The following is a 22668-nucleotide window of genomic DNA, read 5'->3' on the forward strand; positions in this document are numbered from 1 at the left end:
TGGAAAATGCAGATAAACTAGTTAGGAAAAATTACATGGTTTATACAGTTGGTCCTCCATATCTGTGGTGCCACATCCATGAGTTCAACTGACTGCAAATAGAAAACACTCAGGGGAAAAATTCCACAAAATTCCAAAAAGCAAAACTTGAATTTGTCACACACTGAATACTATGTCGAATCCATGAATCTGAAGTGATGTGTAGGCATTGTATTAGATATCAAAAGTCATCTAGAGATAATATATGGGAAAATGTGGGTAGTTTATATGTAAAACTATGTCATTTTATATAAGGAACTTAAACATCCATGAATTTTAGTATCCATGGGGGGTCCTGGAACCAATCCCCCACAGATACCGAGAGATGACTGTACTTACTATAATTACACTAAACTGAACCCAACCATCTGAAGAAAGATCACATCTCTACATATTTTCCTATCACTCCCAAAGTTCTATTATGCCTTCTTCCAAAAATCTGTTCCAAGCCATGCCCATTCTCCCTTTCTATTTTGAATATAGATAGTTTTTTAAAAGTAAAAAATAATGATCCTATGGAAAGGCACTGAAAATTAGATTAATATTAAAAAACTTAATTACTTATGTTACTATAAAAGTATGGTAGGCAGCCCTGAAGATGATCCCCACTGATCCTTGCCTCCTGGTATTCACACCCGTAGTAATCCCTTCCCCTTGGCTATGGTCTGAATGTACTCACTTGCTTCTAATACTCAACATAAATGATGGATGCCACTTCCAAAATTAGGTTACAAAGTACTGTAGCTTCCATCTCTCTCTCTCTCTGCTTGCTTGCTTGCTCTGAGGGAAGCCAGCTGCCATGCTGTGAGCTGCCCTATGCAGAAGCCCACAGGAGAAGGAATGGAGGGAGGCCTCCGACCAATAGCCAGCCAAGGACTAAGACCTTAATGCAACAACCCATGAGAAACTGAATCCTGCCATCACCATATAAGTGAGCTTAGAAGCAGATCCTCCCCAGTTGGGCCTTCACTTAAGGCCACATCCTCGGCTGCCAGCCTGACTGCAGCCAAAGGAGCAGTACTGTGCCATGGGCACCCAGAGAAGCTGCACCTAGATTTCTGACCCACAGAAACTGTGAGGTAATAAATGTTTGTTGTTTTAAGTTGCTAAGTTTTGAAGTAATTTGTTACACAGCAACAGATAACTAATACAAAAAGTTGCCAAGTAGAGGGCTGGATACCAATTCACACATACTTAGAAATCTGATTCATAACAGAGGCATTGAAGACCAATAGGAAAGATAGACTTTCAATAAAGTTTTCTGGAACAGTTGGTTATACACAGATAAAACAATGAAATTTAACCCCTACCTACCATGTTTAAAAATCAATTTCAGGTATGTTAAATATTTACCTGGCTAAGGAAAGACTAGAAAAACTTTAGGACAATATGGGAGGAAAACCTTTCTAACCACAAGGTAGGGAGGACATACTTCTTAAACAAATCACAAAAATATACAAAGTTCTAAACAAAAGAACAAAAGTTCTAACCAGAGAGGTTAACAAGTTGCAAACTGGGAAGAGACACTTGCTTCACACATATTAGACTCTAGACTACATAAAGAAATCCCAGCTGGGCACAGTGTCTCTTGCCTGTGGTCCCAGTACTTTGGGAGGCCAAAGTAGGAGAATTGCTGGAGGCAAGGAGTTTGAGGCCAACCTGGGCAACATAGCGAGTTCCCATCTCTGCAAAAATAGCCGGATGTGGTGGCTCACGCCTGTAATCCCAGCACTTTGGGAGGCCGAGGCGGGTGGATCACTTGAGGTCAGGAGTTCGAGACCAGCCTGGCCAACATGGCGAAACCCTGTCTCTACTACAAATATAAAAATTAGCCAGACGTGCTAGTGCACGCCTGTAATCCCAGCTACTTGGGAGGCTGAGGCAGGAGAACTGCTTGAACCTGGGACGCAGAGGTTGCAGTGAGCCGAGATCGTGCCATTGCACTCCAGCCTGGGGGACAGAGTGATACTCCATCTCAAAAAAATAAATAAATAAATAAAAAATAAAACCTAGCTGGGTATGGTGGTGCATGCCTGTAGTCCCAGCTACTTGGGAGGCTGAGGTGGGAAGATCACCTAAGGCCAGGATTTCAAGGCTGCAGTGAGCTAATGATCACACCACTGCACTCCAGCCGGGGCAACAGTGCAAGACCCTGACTCAGAAGAAAAAAAGAAAAGGAAATCCTAAACATCAATGAAAAAGTATCGTCCAATAGAAGAAAATGGGCAAAAGACTTTTTATACAGACTCTTTGCTAAAGAGAAAATCTGAATGTATATATATATGTGTATATATATGTGTATATATATAAAACCAATAAATATATTTTTAAAAAATGCTCAACCTCATTTGTAATTAGAGAAATACAAGTTAAAAACAGAAAAATACCAGCTTACATGTACCAGGTTGGAAAAAGTAAAAAAACGAACGATATCAAGTATGGGTGAGAATGTGGAGGATCCAGAACACTATGACACTGCTGCTGGTAATGGCAGAAATTAACATAGCCACTTTGGGAGATAGGAGGGCATTGCCCGGTAAGATGGGAGCTGTGCACTCTGGCCAACCCAGCAATGCCACTCCTAGGTATGGCACCCAGACTAGAGAAATGATTGCAGATAAGTGGCCATACCAAGTCCTCATCACAGCTGATGTGATGTAAGTTAGAAGCCCTAGCAAGATTTGGGCTGGAGATGAGGGTTGGGGAAGGGTTGGTCAAAGGAAGAAAAAGTGGCCCAGGATGGGGATTCAAGACCTGTGGGTGGGCTTCCCGCAAACATTAACTCTCCAAGCAGTCCCCTAAGAATCTCTTTCTTTTCTTAGATGGGCCCCAGTCACTAACCTCCCTCTTCTCCATTAGCGCGTTTCCTTTACCGCCTCTCAGTGCCTTAGGTGTTCCCCACCCATCCACCACACCTTTCTCAAAATGATTGGTCAATGTGGAAAATAGATGGGGCATAAACAGCCACTTGGTTGCTAATACACACTTATTATTTTTTTTTTTCTGGAGACGGGGTCTTTCTCTGTGGTCCAGGTTATAGTGCAGTGGTGCAATTATAGCTCACTTGCAGCCTTGAACTCCTTGGCTCAAGTGATCCTCCCACTTTGGCCTCCCAAAATGCTGGGAATACAGGAGTGAGCCACTACGCCCAGCCTGCCAATATACACCTTCTCATTTTTTACATGGATTCTATGGGATAAAATCAGTCTGATAAATTCCCAATTAGTTTCCAATTGCTGCTGTAACCAGTTACCATAAACTGTATGGCTTAAAACAATACAAATTTGCCATTTTTAAATTCTGGAACTCAGAAGTCAGATGGGTCTCAATGGACTGCAATCAAGCGTGGTGTGGACTCCTTCTAGGGCTGTAGGGGAAAATCCATTGCCTTATCTTTTCTAGCTTGCATCCCTGGGCTAACAGCCCGCTTCCATCTTCGAAGTCAGCATTCCTATCACTCTGACCTCTGATTCTCCTGCCTTTCTCTTTTGCTTTTAAGGACCATTGTGATTACACTGGGCCCATCTAGATAATCAAGTATACTCTCCTTATTTTAAGGTCAGCTGATGAGCAAATTTAATTCCATATGCAACCCTAATGCTCTCTGTCATGTAATCTAACATATTCACAGGTTCTAGGGATTAGGACATGATCACCTTTGGGGGGTGAAGTGGGGGGCATTATTCTGCCTACCACAGGTCCCCAGGGTGATACTGTTGAGTTGCTGGGTACAACTATACCTCAGAGAAAAACACCGGATATCTAGAGCACTTGACGTTTCCTCATAGAAAAGACTACGCCAAGGTCCCTTAGCTTCTATTAACGTTTAGATTTCAGATTCTTTTTACCAGATCCAACCCTTCCAGCTCTACAACTCACCATCTAAAAACAAGACACTGAGTTGTAGAGCTGAAAGGATTAGATCTCAGGTTGAAACTGAATGTGATTTCTTCTGGGGACGTAGAAAAGAAGGAGGAAAGTTGCGCAGATCACAGGCAAAAACATCAAGATTTCATAGGGTGTGGTAGACTGAATACCTTAATGTTCCCAATTCCTTATACCTCCTTGTATCTGTATCTTCTTGTCACATAACTCTGTAGTGTGTCCCTGGTCTTGGCCATGTGACTTACTTGGCCAACAGGATGCTATCAAACATCATGCATGCAGAGGCTTGAAAAGCACTTGTGCATGTCTGTTTGCTATTCCTCTGCCTTTACCATGGGAACATGCTCGGGTCAGCCAGTTGAAGGATGAGGCATGTGGAGCAGGGCTGATTCACCCACGGAGTCCCAGTTGAGGTCATCTAGATCCACCAAATGCCTGCTGAACCTCCATACATGTTAGGAAGGCCCACCAAGCTTAGAAGAGCTGCTGAGCTACCCTACAGTCCACTGCAAATGTGTGAGTGAGCCAGGCTGAGATCAGCTGAGCCCCACTGCAGTTCTGTGGTTGGCTGTCATAGGGCATTTATCATGGCAAAAGATAATCCATATCTAGGATAACCAGCTTTTTGGTACTGCAGTCCTTTTCAGTAAGGGGTATACATATATCTCTGGAACAAATTCATTCATTCATTCATTCATTCATTCATTCATCCAACAGTCGTTTACTGAGCATTTGCTCCCTGTCAGGCCCTATCCTAGTCATTAAGGACACAAAGGTGAATGAAGCAAAGTCTCAGCATTCATGGGGCTTCAATTTTGGTAACTAGAGACAAAAGAAACATGTAAATATTTAATATGTCTGGTGATAAAATGTGCCATGGAGAAAATAGAGTAGAGTAAGAATAGGTTGTGTTGGATGGTGAGGGCTTGGGGTTTTATAGATGACTGCCCAGGGTGACCTCACTGATAAGCTGGTGCTTCAGCACAGACCTGAATGAAGTATATTCCATGGACATCTAAGAGACGGGCATTCCAAGCAGAGGGACCAGCAGCTGGAAAGGCCCTCCTGAGGGAGCAGACCTCGTGTGTTCATGTTCAAGGAGCAGCATGGAGGCCAGTGTTCTTGAGGGGAGAGAGGTCCAGGCATGGGACCTTGATCCTTGAGGCTGTTGTAGGGTCTCTGGCTTTCATTCTGAACGTGCTGGGAAACCTTAGATGATTTTTATAAAAATTTTCATATGGTATGTGTGTGTGTATATATATATATATCATAACATTTGAACAATTTTTAGGTACACGATTTAGTGGCATTAATTATATTTACCATGTTGTGCAACCATTACCATTTCCAAAACGTTATCACCCCAAGCAGAAACTCTGTAACCCTTAAGGAACTCCCCATCTCCACCCCCAGCCCCTGGTAAGCTTTAATCTACTTTGTCTCTATGAATTTGCCTATTCTCAATATTTCACATAAGTGGAGTTATGTAATATTTGCCCTTTCTGGTGTGGCTTATTTTGCTTCACATGATGTTTCCAGATTTGCCTATGCTGTGGCGTGTGTCAGAACTTCATGTCTTTCTATGGCTGAGTAAAATTCCATTCTACTACATACCACATTTTGTTTGTCCATTCATCTGTTGATAGATACTTTGGTTATTTCCACCTTTGGGCTATTTATGAATAATGCCAGTATGAATATTGGGATATAAGTATCTGAGTCCCTGGTTTCCATTCTGTTGGAGATATATGGAATTTCTGAGTCATATGGAGCATTAGATGGTTTTGAGGAGGAGAGAGACACAATCTGATTTATATTCAGGGTAGAAACAGGGAGACCAGTTAGGCAGATTGTTTTATTTTCAGATAATATAGTACACGTCAGGGAAAATCACTTCCCACAAGAATATTTAAGAGAAAAAGACCTGTAGTGAATGCCACTATCTTATACCACAGATGCTTTGTGATTGTTCAGAGGAACTGTGCTCACGTGAAGGATAACAAAAGAAATAGCTACTCAAAGTCAGTGAAAAGGGGGAACTGAAAAACACAAAGAATTTATTTCAGGCAGCTATCCTTTACAAATGCTATTGCTGCTTATAAAGACTGTATGTTTAAAAAGACCAATGACCAATTCCTCGTCTCATGGCATATAGGTGATTAGGGCAAAACATCATCCATGTTCATGAACGAGATAATATTAGTATCTTGATCAACCAGGCCCCAAGTAAATCTTCACTATCACCATGCCCCCCACTCCACATCACATATTCACTGACCACTTCTACGTGTCAGGCAGCGTTCAGGGCTTCCCAAACTTTATCTCACTTCGACGTCAAAACCATCCTATCAAATGGACTCTATTCCTCCCAATTTATAGACGAGGAAAGACACCTAGAGAGGGTGAGTGACCAGACAATGATCACAATTAGTAAGGAACAGAGCCAAAATGCCAAACCCACAGTCTGACCTGATGTGCATAAGGGCTACTCTACTCCTTTAAAATGGATGTTTTCAAGGAGGAAGCCCTGGGAGCCAGGGGCCTGTGGAAGGGAAAATGCTGATCTTGATAAAGTCTGCTGATGGTTCTTTGCCTTTATTGCCTTTTGAATTTCCTTCTTAGGGGTTGGCAAATTTGCAAGGTGCTACATCTTAATTTCTTAGGTTGGCTTCCTATCAGAAAACTGCCCTAGATAACTGATTTGATATATGGATTGAAAATTTCTGTTTCTCAATAATTTTATAGAATTGCATTCAGGAGAGAGAGGGACAGGAGAAAATTTGTTTCCCCAAAGCCCTTTAAATTTAAAACACTGCTTGCATGCATATAAGCAATCTGTGCTTCTACCCCCTAAATACATAAAAATTTAAAAATAATGAAAAAAATTTTAAACATTATAAACTATGTTAGAAAACAAACACTATTTCTTTGAACATATTCTATTTTCTTTATTTAAAAATAATGTTCTATTATTTTAGGTACAATGCAACATCCATACTCTGAGTCTCATAGGAGAAATAGGCTGTCACTTTCATCATTAGAAAGGGAGAAGGGAAATTAGGAAACTACAATTTATGATTAGAAGCAAGTCTTGCTCTAAAGTACTCATCCTCATAGTTCCCATGAAAAGAATTTCCATTTGCAAGACTACTATCAGTTTAAAAAGGGGCTTTTGCAATCTGCTTATCAAGATGTCAAATGACTTCAAAGAGCAGGTTGAGTGGCTTGACTGTGATTTTTTTTTTTTAACCATTGAAGAATATATTAATGTCCTCATCAGTTGGAGTAATAGTGGATTTCAACCACTATTTCAGCCAGAGGCATGTAGGTTCCCTGCCTCTGGTGGAGAACTGATCCATTCCACCCTGCATATCACCGAGAGCCAAGTTCATTCAATAACCATGAAAACAGGCACTGCACTGGGACCTGGAGCCAGTGGTGGGCAGACCAGCCAGGCGGGGCCTGCTTTCATGGGCTTTCCCTCACAAAGAAACTTTCACTATACTATGCTCATGCTCAAAAACTTTCCCACATGTAGCCAGGTGCAGAGGCTCACGCCTGTAATCCCAGCACTCTAAGAGGCTGAGGCTGGAGGACTGCTTGAGCCCAGGTGTTTGAGACCAGCCTGGGCAACATAATGAGACCTCATCTCTACAAAAAAAAAAAAAAAAAAAATTAGCCAGGCACGGCGGCGCATGTCTGTAGTGCCAGCTACTCGGGAGGCTGAGGTGGGAGGATCACTTGAGCCCAGGAAGTAGAGACTACCAGTGAGCCAAGAGATTGCACCACTGCACTCCAGAGCCTGGGTGACAGAATGAGATTCTGTCTCAAAAACAAAGCAAAACAAAATATTCCCACATGCATGATAGAAACTTCCAGTATTCACCCGTATCTTCTCCTTATTAAAACAAAAGTAGGTATTTTCTAGACTCTTGTAGTTAGATAGGGCCATGTGGATAGTTCTGGCCAGTGAATATGAATAGAAATACCATGTGCCACTCCTGTGCTGAGGCAGTAAGAAGCCTGGTTCACCAGCAATCGTCTTTCCTTGCCATGGAGACATGCAGTCAACTTGGGTCCCTGAGTGACTGTGTGGAGCAGACAACTACCTGACTCTAAACTACAAACTAAATGGTACATCTTAGATGCTCAGTGTGAGCAGGAAATAAACCTCTGTTATGTTAGCCCTGAGATTTCAGGGTTAATTTGTTAATGAAGCACAGCCTAACCTGTCTTGGACGAATATATGTGCTTGTCTAATGTGTTAGGTATAAATTCTATTTGGCTTCAAAACCCAGAGGTCCCAGTCTTTATACTAAAGGTTATTTCCCGTGCCTTCCAACTGCCCACAACTTCATACGGATATCTGAGTCTGTGCATTCTGTCACTTTGCATTGGTTCCTTTCACAGTGAGAAAAATTTCCTTCTTTTTTCTTTTTTTTTTTTTTTTTTTGAGACGGAGTCTCGCTCTGTCACCCAGGCTGGAGTGCAGTGGTGCGATCTTGGCTCACTGCAAGCTCCGCCTCCCAGGTTCAGGCCATTCTCCTGCCTCAGCCTCTCTGAGTAGCTGGGACTACAGGCGCCTGCAACCACGCCCGGCTAATTTTTTGAATTTTTAGTAGAGACGGGGTTTCACTGTGTTAGCCAGGATGGTCTCGATCTCCTGACCTCGTGATCCGCCCGCCTCAGCCTCCTAAAGTGCTGGGATTACAGGCGTGAGCCACCACACCCGGCCTCCTTCTTTACTTGCCTGATTAGGTTCTTCTCACCTTCAAAGTCTTGTTCTAATCCTACCATATCCATGAAACTCTCTGTGGTAGAAATTGTCTGAAAATTTCTCCACATTGACAGTTCCCCATGAATACAGATGCCAAAAATGATTTTCCAACCTCCTTTGTCCCCAGGGTGTAAATGTGAGACTTGGGTTCCACAATCAGATGTGATATATGTGAGACATTGATTGGGAAGCTTCATGAGGAAGCAGATAGGGCATGGGGCCTCTGCCTTGCTGGGGCAGGTGGAGCAGAGGCGACACCTCTTACCAAAAGCTCCTGTGTGGTTCTGGGTGTTTCTGGAAAACTCAGCAAAGATTCTGGTCCCTGGCCCTTCTAACGATTCTGTGGGCCATCTAGCATCCTTTTATACTTTCCTTCCTGTTTAACTAAACTGCTCTCTGTTGTCTGCAAAGAATCCTGACCCATACATTTCCTGATACCTCAAGTCATCAGGGATCTCCTATCTTCCAACTTCTTATGATCTAATGTCAACCAATTTAACATTTGACATATTATAGATTTTGTTTCATATGTACATACTGTCTTAGTTCATTTGGGTGACTGCAACAAAATGCCATAAACTGGGTAGCTTTTAAGCAACAGATATTTATTTCTCACTGTTTTAGAAGCTGGGAAATCTAAGATCAAGGTGCCAGCAGATTTGGTGTCTGGTGGGGGCCAGATTTCTAGTTTATAGACAGAGTCTTCTTGCTGTGTCCTCACACAATGGAAGGGTGAAGGCAGCTCTCCGGAGCCTTCATTAGTACGGTATAAAGGTACTAATCCTCATCATGAAGGCTCCGCCCTCACGACCTAACCACCTCCCAAAGTCTCTAACACCATCACATCAGTGATTAGGTTTCAACATTGAACTTTGGGAAGACACCAACATTCAGACCACAGCAGCACATAGCTTCTCTTCCCAACTAGACTTTATCTCCTTGAGCGCAGGATGATATCTCGGACTTCTGTATCCCAAGCAGTGCTTGACACAGTGCTGGGTCAACTTTTGGAATTTATAGGATGACCATGTAATCTATCATCCAAACTAGAATACTTTGAGGAGTGGAACAAGGGCATATTATTAATACTATTACAACACATATAAACCAGGACTGACGCAGACAGATATCAAGGCACAATGAGTTCTTTGATGCATAGTGTCATACTCGTCATTGATAATTGTTGCCTGAGTAAAAAGGTAAAGACATGTGAAGGGGAAATAGCACAGTGAAAATGTGAGTGCGGAACAGTGATTCGCCACACCTGGGTTCAAATCATCACAGGAGATCATGGGCTTCTGCAGCCTCCCTAGTCCCATCCTGCAGGGATAGATGGTTGGGCTTAGATGACCTTTCAGGTTCGGCTGCTGCTGAAATATAGCTTTGGTTCTCCTAAGGAGGCTTTTTTTCCATTCAATGCTTTCATGATAAAGAATCCCTTTTGCTCTTAAGAGATTCCTTTTAGATTTGGGAAAATCATCCATAAAACTTTAACCACAGGAGTAATTATGTTACACAGGTGAGCTAGCACACCTGTACAAGACCACTTCCCTCACACCAATCCCTCCCTACCAGGGTCACAATTGATTAGCAGTATTACCAGAGGAACAGCCAAGACCAAAAACTTCTCAAAGACCAAGCCCATATTCATTATTTCCATCTCTAAGATTTCATTCAGTTCCCGGATAATAAACATTGAAACATATTATAAGAGGCCAGGTGCTACCTGCAAGTTGTATATGTGAGTAATTCAGGCTTAGGGGCCTGGTTCTTTTCCTTAGCGCTCAGCTAGGAAAGTTGGTCCACATCTTTGTCCCAGGCTCACTGCTCCTTCTGCCTCCTATCTTGAACGTGGGCAAAAGATGGAGAGGTGGGGAAAATGCCTGCTCAGTCCCATCCTATGATGCCTCTATGTGGGTGTGTACAGCTGTGTAAAGAACTTCACTGTGTTCTAGCTGCCCTAGGCCAGGCTAGAATAATAAACTGAAGTAATACGAGTAAAGAGCCTCAATACCAAGCACATAGTAGAGGTTCACTAAATGGTAGCTATTATTATTATCAAGGTACAATTAGTTCCCTGATGCATGCAATTTCCCTCACGATGCTCCAGCTACAACCCTCAGGAGGAAGAGAATTATCATCAGTGATTGCACAATTAGTGATGCAAGTGAAAGGAAAGCTAATTGTTTAGCATCAGCTTGCTCTGATGATACTTTGGATGGTGCTCAAATTGGTACACGGAAGGTATTGTAAACACACTAAACATAGTTTGAAGTGACAGTCATACTAATTCAGCTGCAATGGTCAATAAAATATAGCTCAGCAGCACAGAATAAAAGCTATGTATCTAGATTGTGAAACTCAAATACGTCCTAACCAGTCTGTAAAAGAAACTAACAAGATTCAAAATGAAAGAAAAATGCATAAAATATTAAATGTACTATGGTTTTAATTGTTTGTGACATGAACTTAGCAGCGATGAAGAATTTAGTCTCACATAAAGTTTAATAAGAAAAAAAAGGAACTGAAAAAACTGCTTGGGAGCCAGTATCTTGGGGGTGGAAGGAAAAATAGGAAGAAACACGCCCTCATTTGCTTCTAGCATGGTTAGCTGATCTGTCTGAAATTAGACCCACTTTCAAGTGTTTTAACTTAATTATTAAGCCATTTCTTAACCTCATGAATGTAGTTTTCATGTGCTTTCAAATCTGGCCTTGAACTAATAGACCCTTTCACTTCAGTGGTTCTGGAAATGAATGTCAGATGGAGAGGAAAGCATTTTAACTGTGTTTTTCCAAGGGTCAAAGCTCTGAAAATATAGTATAGTTTGTACATAAAACTCAGTACACCTGAATATCCTGCTAGCCTTTGTCTGGTAATGAAGCAAACCATGCCACCCTTTAAAACTTCTGCTTCCTTTCCAAGCGCAGTTGGCTGTGTCGGTGCTGAGCTATCTAACTGCTCAAGTGAATCCATTCTTAGAATCAAAGTCTCAATAGATGAGAAACAAGTGGCATTTAGACACCCTGGGGCAGCCTTCTCTTAACTTGTAAGAAAGAGAATGGTAAGTCCAGGCCTCCATTCTAGAATATTCTCTTTAAAAAAAAAAAAAGACATAAAGAGTAAGAGGAAGAAATGTCTGTCAGTAAGAATGGCCAGCGCTGTAGGAGTATTATTGGACTCTCCTTCTGTTAATTTGTCATTCTCATGGAGGAATCTCAGCAGTTGCTCTGGTTTCATCTGCCATTGTCAGAAATCTATGGCTGATGAATACAACATTTGAAATGATAAGATATTGGGCAACTTTTACTTCACAAGTTAAAGTAAAATAATGCCTTGGCATGCACCACAAATTAATAATGAAAATAGTAGCCAATATTTATTGACTGCTAAGCCATTTCCATGTATATCCTATGAAGCAGGTACTACTATCACTCATTTACAGAGGGAGAACTGAGGTAGAGGGACATTGAGTAACTTGCCCAAGAGCATATTTTTTGTAATAGTAGAATCAAGATTCAAACCTGGGTAATCGGAATCCAGAATTCATGTTCTTAATTGCCATACTATAATGTACAGTGAAATCCATGAACGCAAAGTACTTTTTTTTTGTCTGAGATAAGGTGTCATTCTTTCACCCAGGCTGGGCTGCAGTGGCTCCCTGCAGCCTCGACCCTCTGGGGCCAAGTGATCCTCCCACCTCGGCCTCCCAAGTAGCTGAGACTACAGGTATGCACCATCACACTCGGCTAATTTTTAAAATTTTTATAGAGATGAAGTCTCCCAATAGTGCTAGGCTGTTCTTAAACTCTGGGGTCAAACAATCCTCCTGCCTTGGCCTCCTGAAGTGCTGGGATTACAGGCGTGAACCACTGCATCGGGCTGCAAAGTACTTAAAAAAAAAAAAAAAAAATTAAAGTAGGCCGGGTGTGGTGCCTCACGCCTCTAATCCCTGCCACTTTGGAAGGCCGAGGCAGGCGGATCACTTGAGGCCAGGAGTTCGAGAGCAGCCTGGCCAACATGGTGAAACCCTGTCTCTACTAAAAATACAAAAATTAGCTGGGTGTGGTGGTACACGCATATAGTTCCAGCTATTCCGGAGGCTGAGGTACGAGAATCACTTGAACCCAAGAGGCAAAGGTGGCAGTGAGCTGAGATCGTGCCACTGAACTGCAGCCTGGGTGACAAAGTGAGACTCTGTCTAAAAAAAAAAAAAAAAAAATTAAAGTAAAAGAAATCAAAATAAAAGCCAGGAAACCACTGCTTTTTAAAGCAATACTTATTGAATTCTTTCTTTAAAATATTGAATATACCTACTACGCATCATGCACTTTGTCCACATGATTTAACTTAATCCTCTGCAAATCAGTTGTTAGCTCCATTATACAAATGAAGACACTGTGAGTCAAGAAAGTTGTACTTGATCATAGGAACTGTCACTGTAATTTGAACCCAAGCCTGACAGACTCCAGATCCTTTCGATCTTTCATGCTGCTACTCTACTTCTTCTTTCTTTAAAGCAATTTTTACTACTAAGAATGAATTCAATAAAAAAAACTTTGCAATCAAACTATTCATAAGTTTAAAATTAGAAGAGAAAATGTTCTTTTCTATCTTGTACCAGGCAAAGAATAGTTCTGACTTCTTAAGAATCAATCTTAGAAATGGTAAGATTCAAGTGATTTGTTATAACATAGGCCAGACAAGAAGAAAGAACATTAGTAGTAAAACTAGTTAGCCTTTATTAAAACAGACAGCAGTAATGTTCACATTCTCACATATTCCTAAGACAGACAGATCTCTAATGCCATTTTTAACTGAACCCACAGAGAAGATAATGAAGACTGCCCATTTTCTCATTTTTTTCCCTCTCTCTCTTACTTATTATTTTTTTGTATCCAGTGTAAGCTTACTCTGGTATACAAAAAGAAACTGGTGTCCAGAAGTTATTGAATAAGACTCCTGCAATTAAAATGGGCAAGGCAGTATGGACCTGGGCTTAAATATACAGGCTTGACTGGCCTGGTGTGGTGGCTCACGCCTGTAATCCCAGCACTTTGGGAGGCTGAGGCAGGCAGATCACGAGGTCAGGAGATCGAGATCATCCTGGCTAACACAGTGAAACCCCGTCTCTACTAAAAATACAAAAAAATTAGCTGGGCGTGGTGGTGGGCACCTGTGGTCCCAGCTACTTGGGAGGCTGAGGCAGGAGAATGGTGTGAACCCAGGAGGCAGAGCTTGCAGTGAGCCAAGATCACGCCACTGCACACCAGCCTGGGCAACAGGGCGAGACTCTGTCTCAAAAAAAAAAAAAAAAAAAAACAGGCTTGACCCATGCCAATTAGGATGGCTACTATCAAAACAAAACAAAAGAGAAAATAAGTGTTGGTGTGAATGTGGAGAGATTGGAACCCTTGTGCACTACTGGTGGAAATGTAAAATGGTACAGCTGCTGTGGAAAACAGTATGGCAGCTCCTCAAAAGATTAAAAATAGACGTACCATACAATCCAGCAATCTTATTTCTGCACAAATATCCAAAAGAATTGAGAGCAGGGACTCGAAGAGCTATCTGTGCACCCATGTTCATAGTAAACATTATTCATAACAGCCAAATGGTAGAAGCAACCTCAATGTCCATCAATGGATGAATGAATAAATGAAACGTGGCATCCAAATCCAATGGAATAGTATTTAGCCTTGAAAAGGAGGAAAATTCTGACACATGCTGCAACATGGATGAACCCTGAGGACATTATGCTAAGTGAAATAAGCAAGTCACAAAAAGACAAACACTGGTGAGAGTACGATTCCACTGATATGAGGTACCAAAAGTAATCAAATTCATAGGGGCAGAAAGTAGATCAGAACTTACCAGGGGCTGAGGGAAGGGGGAAATGAGGAGTTATTGTTTAATGAGTACAGGGTTTCAGTTTTGCAAGATGAAAAGTTCTGGAGATGGGTTGTACAACAATGAGAACATACTTAACACCACTAACTATACACTTACAAATGAGTAAGACAGTAAATTTTATGTTATGTATATTTTACCACAATTAAAACACAAAAACAAAAACAAAGGCTTGAAAGTGGGGATAGAAATCCTGGCTTCCCTCTTCTACCTTCAAATTTTGTGACTCCAGATAAGCTATTTATTGAATTATGGATGCTCAGATTCCTTATCTGTGAAATGGGGATAATAATAGTGCCTTCCTCTCAGGGTTATGAGGGTGATATGAGTGAACACATGTAACATATTTAGCATGGTATTTGGCCACGATAAGCACGCCATAAATGTTGACTTAGGGTCCTAGCAGTACGCATGGAATATTTAGCCAATGACAATTATGGGTAATGATTTTAAAATCTGATAATATATTGTGATTATGTTTGTAAAAGGAATATTTATCTTTTAGAGGTATTTACTAGTATATTTCCAGATGAAATAAAATGTAGATGGGATTTTCTTCAAAATAATCAGGGTTGGGGGAATAAGGGTAGATAAGAACACAGATGACAATAAGATTGGCTGTCATCTGATGACCGATAAGGGGAGGTAATAGGTATGTGGGATTATTACACTATTCTCTCTACTTTTGTATATGCTTGAAAATGTTCATAAAATTTCCATAAATGGATTTCCATAATGGAATTAAACAAAAAAATCCTTGATCCCAATCTTTGATGATGGCTTTTAGATAATTTTTCAAACTATTACATGGTCATGGATTTGGTATTGCTGACCCCACGTCCTGTCTATCTACAGTTTTTCTTCAGGTGGAGTAAAAATTAGGCTGCATGTGAGCACAAGATAAAAATATCGATGTTCTTAGCATCTTAAAACTGTGTTTTCCTCAAGTTTCCTATTCTTCTGCCCCTTTCACTAAAAATGCACATATAACTTTCACCCATTCCCACCATCATTTTGATAACACCCTTCTAATCTGTTGTACTTCTCATCAGTTTCATCAAAAGAGGTCAAGTGATTAGCCGGGTGTGGTGGCACATGCCTGTAATCCCAGCTACTTGGGAGGCTGAGGCAGGAGAATCGCTTGAACCTGGAAGGCAGAGGTTGCAGTGAGATCGTGCCATTGCACTCCAGCCTGGGCGACATGCAAAACTTCATTTCAGGAAAAAAAAAAAAAAAAAAAAAAAAGAGGTCAAGTGAGACAAATAAGTCCAAAGCATAGTATTTATAGTATTTTGCTTTAGATGCCAGGGAGACCAAGGTGGGAGGACCGTTTGAGGCCAGGAGTTCAACACGAACTTGGGCAACAAAGCGAGATCCTGTCTCTACAAAAAATAAACAGTATCAGCTGGGGCCGAGCACAGTGGCTCATGTCTGTAATTCCAGCACTTTGGGAAGCTGAGGTGGGTGGATCACCTGAGGTCAGGAGTTCGAGACCAGCCTGGCCAACATGGTGAAACCCTGTCTCTACTAAAAATAAAAAATTAGCCAGGCATAGTGGCGCATGCCTGTAATTCTAGCTACTCAGGAGGCTGAGGCATGAGAATTGCTTGAACTTGGGAGGTGGAGGCTGCAATGAGCTGAGACTGCATGCCACTGCACTCCAGGCTGGGCAACAGAGTGAGAGTCTGTCTCAAAAAAAAAAAAAAAAAAAAAAATTAGCCAGGATGGTGGTGCATGCCTATTGCATGCCTATTGTCCCAGCTACTCAGGAAGCTGACGTGGGACGATTGCTTGCGCCCAGGAGGCAGAGTTCGCAATGAGCTGTGATCACACCATTGCACTCCAGCCTGGGTGACAGAGGGAGACCCTCTCTCAAAACAAACAAACAAAAACCAACCAAAGCCTTACTGTTTCTCTTAATGTAAATACCCAAATCAATATTCCTACCCCACTGGCCTCATGCTACAACACTATTTCTAGAGGCTCTGGCAGACCAGCAACCAACCGGCCTCCTCATCTTATCTGGGACTTTTGGGCCATTCTGGTTCAGAGTTGGGCTGGTGGTAGAACTGATAACACCATTTTCTAGGCTAGAGGAAAGGATGGGAGAGTAGAAAGGGTGCCCCAGAGAATTTAAATGGAACTGCCCTTTTAGATAGTAACACTACAGTTAAGGAATAAATAGATGGACACTACATTTCCTTATTTATGTGCTATCAATGGTGACGTTTAGAATACTACCCTTTCCAAGAGGCAAACATGAAGGAATTAAACCAGGCAGAGTCTTTGAAATAATAATTTCCCCACTACTGCTACTTGCTGAGAAACCCTTTTCACTGTGGCAATCTAAAATTAACCTTGTAAAACACACTATGTGGAAAAACAAAACAAAACAAAAAATAAGCTGACTTCTGAAAAAATTTTTCAAAGTATTGGCTAACATATCAAAAGCCAAATCTCTGGCAATATAATTTAAATGCCAGGTTACACTGCTCCTTCCTGGCCACCCATCCTATCCCCCAAGTATGATTTTTTTTTTTTTATAAACAGCAAAAATGAATGGTTATGTTTATCAAGTTTTAGAGTTATCTCCTGATTGTGCAGGCTGATGCATTTGGTAGGATTTTGACAAAAGCTGGTCTATACCATTCCACTAGGGGTTAGACGGCCATGCATGCAGATCCTTCGTGGGCACTTGTCAAGCACATGTGAATTATCACTGCTATCGGACACAAGAATCCAGCACCACAATCAGTGAGAACACAGACAATAGTATTGTCTTTGTTGCTATTGCCAGAGTGAAGCGGTGTTCCCTTTATTTTAACGAACATGTCCTTGCAATTTATTTTGAGGAACAAGATTATACACAGATTAAAACAATTTTGGAATTACATGGCCAGATAAATATCAGTTATTTTTTTCCATATGCTAAATCACTGCTATATGCTTTTTTTTTTGTAAGCGCTTAACAATTGTGTTGGAGAAAGGACATCAAATGATGCTTAGAAATGTGATACACATTTTCATTTCACACTCCATCAGCTTTTACAACTGTAGCTCAATGAAATGTAAGAGAGAGCTTGGCAAACGGCCATATTTACCAAGGTATAAAATAGGGGTCAGATTACTTTTTTATAGAAAGAAAAAAAATGTTTAATTTTCACTCCACATGACTAAAGTAGATATCCAGCTAACACCCTTCTGAAAGGCACCATAACTGCATATATGATACGGTTTAGTGCCTGTTCAGCTGTAGGTTTTTACTATAGTATAAACAGCTTTGTAAAGCAAGAAAACACCCCTTTCTTCATCCCCTTCCACTCAGGATCTACTGACATAGAAACCATACTGGATCAGATCATCTTTTGGTGTCAACATTTTCACCTGCAAATAATGGCTTTTACCCCCTGCTTCTAAACTGGAAGCAGAAACAGCTTATTCCCTTTACAGCCAGAGAAGCAAAGCTATCGGCATCAGCAAAAACACATCTTTCTAATTCAGATTTCAATCTGTCAGAAAAGATTAAAGCCTCATGCATACATAAAAAGGGAACTATAAATGATAACAGAAACATGGTCTGGAATCACTGCGCTTCCACAGCTGCTGTTTTACTAGCAGGGTAGACAGGAGAGCATCTTTTACTTACCTTTGTCAAACCTGAGACTTCTCCCTTTGCTAGTGGTTTGCTGATGGAGGGCGTGTACACTTTGGCATCAGATACCGGCTGCCCTTTCATAAAATGTTTGCCTGATTCATAGATGTCCACTTCAACCATTTTCCCCATGAACGCAGGGTTCTTTGGCACTAAAACCTTAAACACATTTGTTTCAGAGGCTTAATTTTTAAAAATAAACATTTTACTTTAGAACAGTTTCAGATTTATAGAATTATTGCAAAGACAGTATAGAGAGCTCCTGTATACCCAACTGCCAGTTTTCTTATTATTTACCATCTTACATTAGTATAGTACTTTTGCCACAATTAATGAACCCAAATTGATATATTAATACTATTAACCGAAGGCATACTTAATTATCCAGGTTTCCTCATTGTCCCTCCATGTCATTTTTCTATTCTGGGATCCCCTCCAAAGTGGGCTCTGTCTTCTAGCTGCTCAAGGGTCTGCAGAGCCTGCAGGAAGGAAAGGCACTTCTGGGAGGGGCTCCTGGGCCCCTGGGCTGTGCTTTTCCAGTGCAGGATGCGTCTGATGTCCTGAGGCACGTGGAAGGCAGACCTGGGAAATCCCCCAGCAATCAGCCAGCCACTTCTGGACAGGCCTTTGATATCTTGCTCTTGGCTATTCCATGCAATGAGGAAAACTGAGACAATACTGATGAAAGCCTTATACTTTCAATACTTTCCAAGTGAGCTGTCAGAGTAATGGTTTGAAAAGACACTTCAAACACAGGCCTGCGTGTTTGTGTCCACGCATGTGTGTATGCTGTTTTGAGGGAGAAGGAGGTACATTTAAAAGAACCTTCCAATAAAGCTGAACACTGCTGTTTGGAGCTAAATAACTCCTGAAACTAACAGCTGCCGTTCATTTCCCTTGCTCTCTGTTAGAAAAGGCCTGTGTTTGTCAGTCCTGGGAATCTACCTCCATCTAGAACCAGTCCTCTGAAGGGTACTTTGGCTTGTTCACAGGAAACTGTCAGGTGGTCTCTTTCCACTAGAAATTCCTGATAAAAGTACTTGTTTACTTCGAGCAGACGTTTCCCTTCCTTTGGGACCCACAGGTAGCTTGTGTGCGTGATGTCTCCCTTACACTTCTATTTTAGCACTGCAGCGACTTGCCAGTCTTTTCAAGTTAGAATCCAAAATAAATAGACCAATTCCAATGCAGTAATACTTGGATATCTAGATATAATCTTCACCTCTGGAATTCATCTTATTTAGAAAAATAATTCCTAGAAAATCTTTGATATGCTTAGTTGTAGAGACAGAAAAGTCAGATGAGAGCCAGGAGTTCCACAGCCAATCTCTCTGAGAGGCAAAATTGAATCTTGGTCTGAGTTTGATTTTTATGACCACTGAGTACACTGCTTCATCAAAGTGGAAGAAAAAGGTCACCTGGGTGGTGAATTACTTATGGCAGGCAAAACGAACTAAAAGAGCTTTAGTGTTAGGATATAAAAAGCCCTTTTAAATCAGTTTTTATAAAATAAGAAAATCTCTAGACCAAACTAACCCTGGGAGATTTGGTACTATTCTGGGGAAAAATAACCCTCCTTGATCTGCTGCCTTGATCTGAATGAAGGGCTCAGTGTTTTCCCCTCCTCCAGTTTTAATAATTGGAAAAAGCCCGACTGCTTTAAATTGGAGGAAGCAGCTAACGAGGCATGCCACTGCCTTTAAAATGAAGGAAAAAAAGTTCCCTGCTGAGGCAAAACCCAGATGGCAAGAGAAAGGAGAGAGAAGAGGCAACCAAAATGCAATCAAGCTCCTCCCCAGGGCTGAGCAGAAGGTTGGCCTGAATAGGAAAATGGCCCTCTGGAGTATATTAACGAGATGGGGAAATGGGGAAGCGATGCAGGCCAGACACGGAGTGCTGGGAGCCCTTCCTCAACTGCAGTCTCCACCGGTACTGAACGGAGCACGTTTAGTCTGGGCTTTGAAAAGCTCCCCTGTTTCCTGGGGATGCACTGCCCAGTCTGAGATGATTCCCCGGGGAACGTCAATGCTGGGGGCCTCTTCAGCTCCTGCTTTCTTGCCTTCTGACACAGGCAGCCTGCTTCCTCTGCCCATCTCTCATCTGACTTGTCCACATTGGCCTTCAGCGTCTTCTCAAGCTCTAATTCCAGCCATGACCCATAGCAAACATTTTCACCTCTTATGTGATAAGAAAGAAGCAAAAAAGTAGGAAGCTCCATTTGATTTTAATACAATCCAGAATGATCAGTGAAAATCTCCGTACGCCCATGACAGTCTCCTACACAGGCTATCATGAGATGGGAGAGGAGGGCGTATCCCATCTCTTCCCTGGCCTTGGCCCTTGCCAGGGTCAATGCCCCTGAAAGAGGCACTCTCTTTTCCTCAGTCACTTTTGAATTGCTCTCCCACCTGGAGGAGTAGAAACCCCGATGTTGAAACAGAAGTCAGGCTCCTCAGTGGGCAAAGGCAGGCCAGCTTAGATGGGCAGGGAAGGAGGGCTAGTAAGTGGGGGTGCCCCTACGGATGGCCTTCAAAGCTCTCACAATGAAGCTGGTTTGATCCTCTCACTGGTCTGCACAGTTGTTCACACAATTTGCGTTGAGTCCAAGGAACAGACTCCTTTTCCTCTGCTCCCAGCATTTTTATCAAGGTAGAAGTTAAAAAAAACAAATGCTAAAACTAAACAAAACTAAAAAACCAACCAACCAACCAACCAACTAAAAAAACTGTCCGGGTGATGTACCAGTGAGAGGAAATCCCTGCCCTTTCATGCTGCTGTCGCCCATGCAGACATCCTTCCTGTCGTCTGAGCAGGACTTTCCCCGCTGCTTTGCCAGGGTGTGGGAATTCTGGCAGTGCTAATTGCCTGGTTCCAAACGCCCAAAAGCCTAAGGCTGGTCCTGTCAAGGATTAATGTGAACTAAAATAGACTAAATACACCTATTCCTTTGAACAGAACATATTGTAGAGTAAGTCACAAAGATAAAGTCCATGTTAGCCTGGCTGGCTTGAAGCTATAAAACAGCCTTGCTGTGACAAGATTCAACACTCTCCCCTTTAAATGCCCTTTGCTTAAACTTTCAGAACTCTTTCTCACTTTGGAGAAAACTCAAGAATACTGAAGTGCCTCTTACCTGCTCATAGAATTGATTGTGTGCAACATAAAACTTGGAATCAAAAGATTCTTCTGTTACTAACACTTGTTGTCTTTCACCAATCTGTGGAGAGAAGGGGAGGGAAAAAAGGAAAGATAAGGGTAAACACCTGTGAATCCAAAAATAAAAATAAAGGCCAGCCCAAGTAGGTCTGGACCAAGTAGCGTCTTCTTGAATTTAAAGTAGACTCTACATTGCTGGTTATTTAACAGCGAACACTGCTCAAATCACGGATTCAAATTTTTTGAAAGACATTAATTATCTGGCAACATAAAATTAGCATAGTATAAACTCTTATTTTCTTACATAACTCTGAAACAGAATTTGATCTCCTTCAACATAAGATAATTAAAGCTTCTATGACATACAAAAATCTTCTAAATATCACTTTGTTTCCTGAAACAAAGTTGCAAAACAAGCCAGAACAATCTGCTTCTAGTCCAAATTCATGAAAATATTTTGGCAATATGAAAGAATAGTAATAAACATTAATTTGAGTTATGAGGGATGTAACACTGAAGAAAATGCCTCTGAAAACTAGTCATTAGGACCTTGCACCTCCACATTTCATATCTTGCATACAATTCCGAAAGTACTGAGTAATTCACAGAGCTATTTACTTATTATATACATTTTCTCTGTCACAGGCAACTGTCTCTTTGCTGCAGTCATGACCCCACGTTCATTTGTTATTTTTTAAAGAGAAAGACAGCAAAAATATGGAACTGCTAATTTCTTACAGAATTGATGTACATTGTGATCTAAGCACCCATTTTTAATAGCAAAGAAGTAAATCACCCAAAACAATGGGTAAAGAAGTGTGACTATTCTAAGGAAATTCTATAATTTCCAAGTTTATTCTACCGTGAAATGCAGCATTTAAGGTATCAATTACTCTTTTTTTTTTTTTTTTTTTGAGACAGAGTCTCACTCTGTCACCCAGGCTAGAGTTCAGTGGCACGATCTTGGCTCACTGCAAATTCCGTCTCCCAGGTTCAAACGATTCTTCTGCCTCAGCCTCCTGAGTAGCTGGGATTACATGCATGCGCCACTATGCCCGGCTAATTTTTATATTTTTAGTAGAGACGGGGTTTTGCCATGTTGGCCAGGCTGGTCTCGAACTCCTGACCTCAAGTGATCCGCCCCCCTCGGCCTCCCAAACTGCTGGGATTTCAGGTGTAAGCCACCATGCCTGGACTCAGTTACTCTTTTTACAAGGTTGTCAAAATGTCTGATACAGCAAAACAACTG

General features: G+C 41.5%; 1 protein-coding gene across 7 annotated transcripts in view; it reads right to left on the reverse strand.

Moving 5' to 3' along the window:
• Nucleotides 1-22668, reverse strand: part of CDKAL1 (CDK5 regulatory subunit associated protein 1 like 1) — a 759164-nt gene that overhangs the window by 71339 nt on the left and 665157 nt on the right. For all 7 annotated transcript variants that reach the window (XM_063632136.1, XM_063632135.1, XM_063632137.1 and 4 more), the window contains 2 exons: nucleotides 21397-21480; nucleotides 18258-18422 (listed from right to left, as the gene is read on the reverse strand). In XM_063632136.1, the coding sequence (XP_063488206.1) occupies nucleotides 18258-18422; nucleotides 21397-21480 (249 nt within the window). The remainder of the gene's footprint in view (nucleotides 1-18257; nucleotides 18423-21396; nucleotides 21481-22668) is intronic.

This window comes from Symphalangus syndactylus, chromosome 23 (genome assembly GCF_028878055.3).
Source record: "Symphalangus syndactylus isolate Jambi chromosome 23, NHGRI_mSymSyn1-v2.1_pri, whole genome shotgun sequence".
Taxonomy (NCBI): domain Eukaryota; kingdom Metazoa; phylum Chordata; class Mammalia; order Primates; family Hylobatidae; genus Symphalangus; species Symphalangus syndactylus.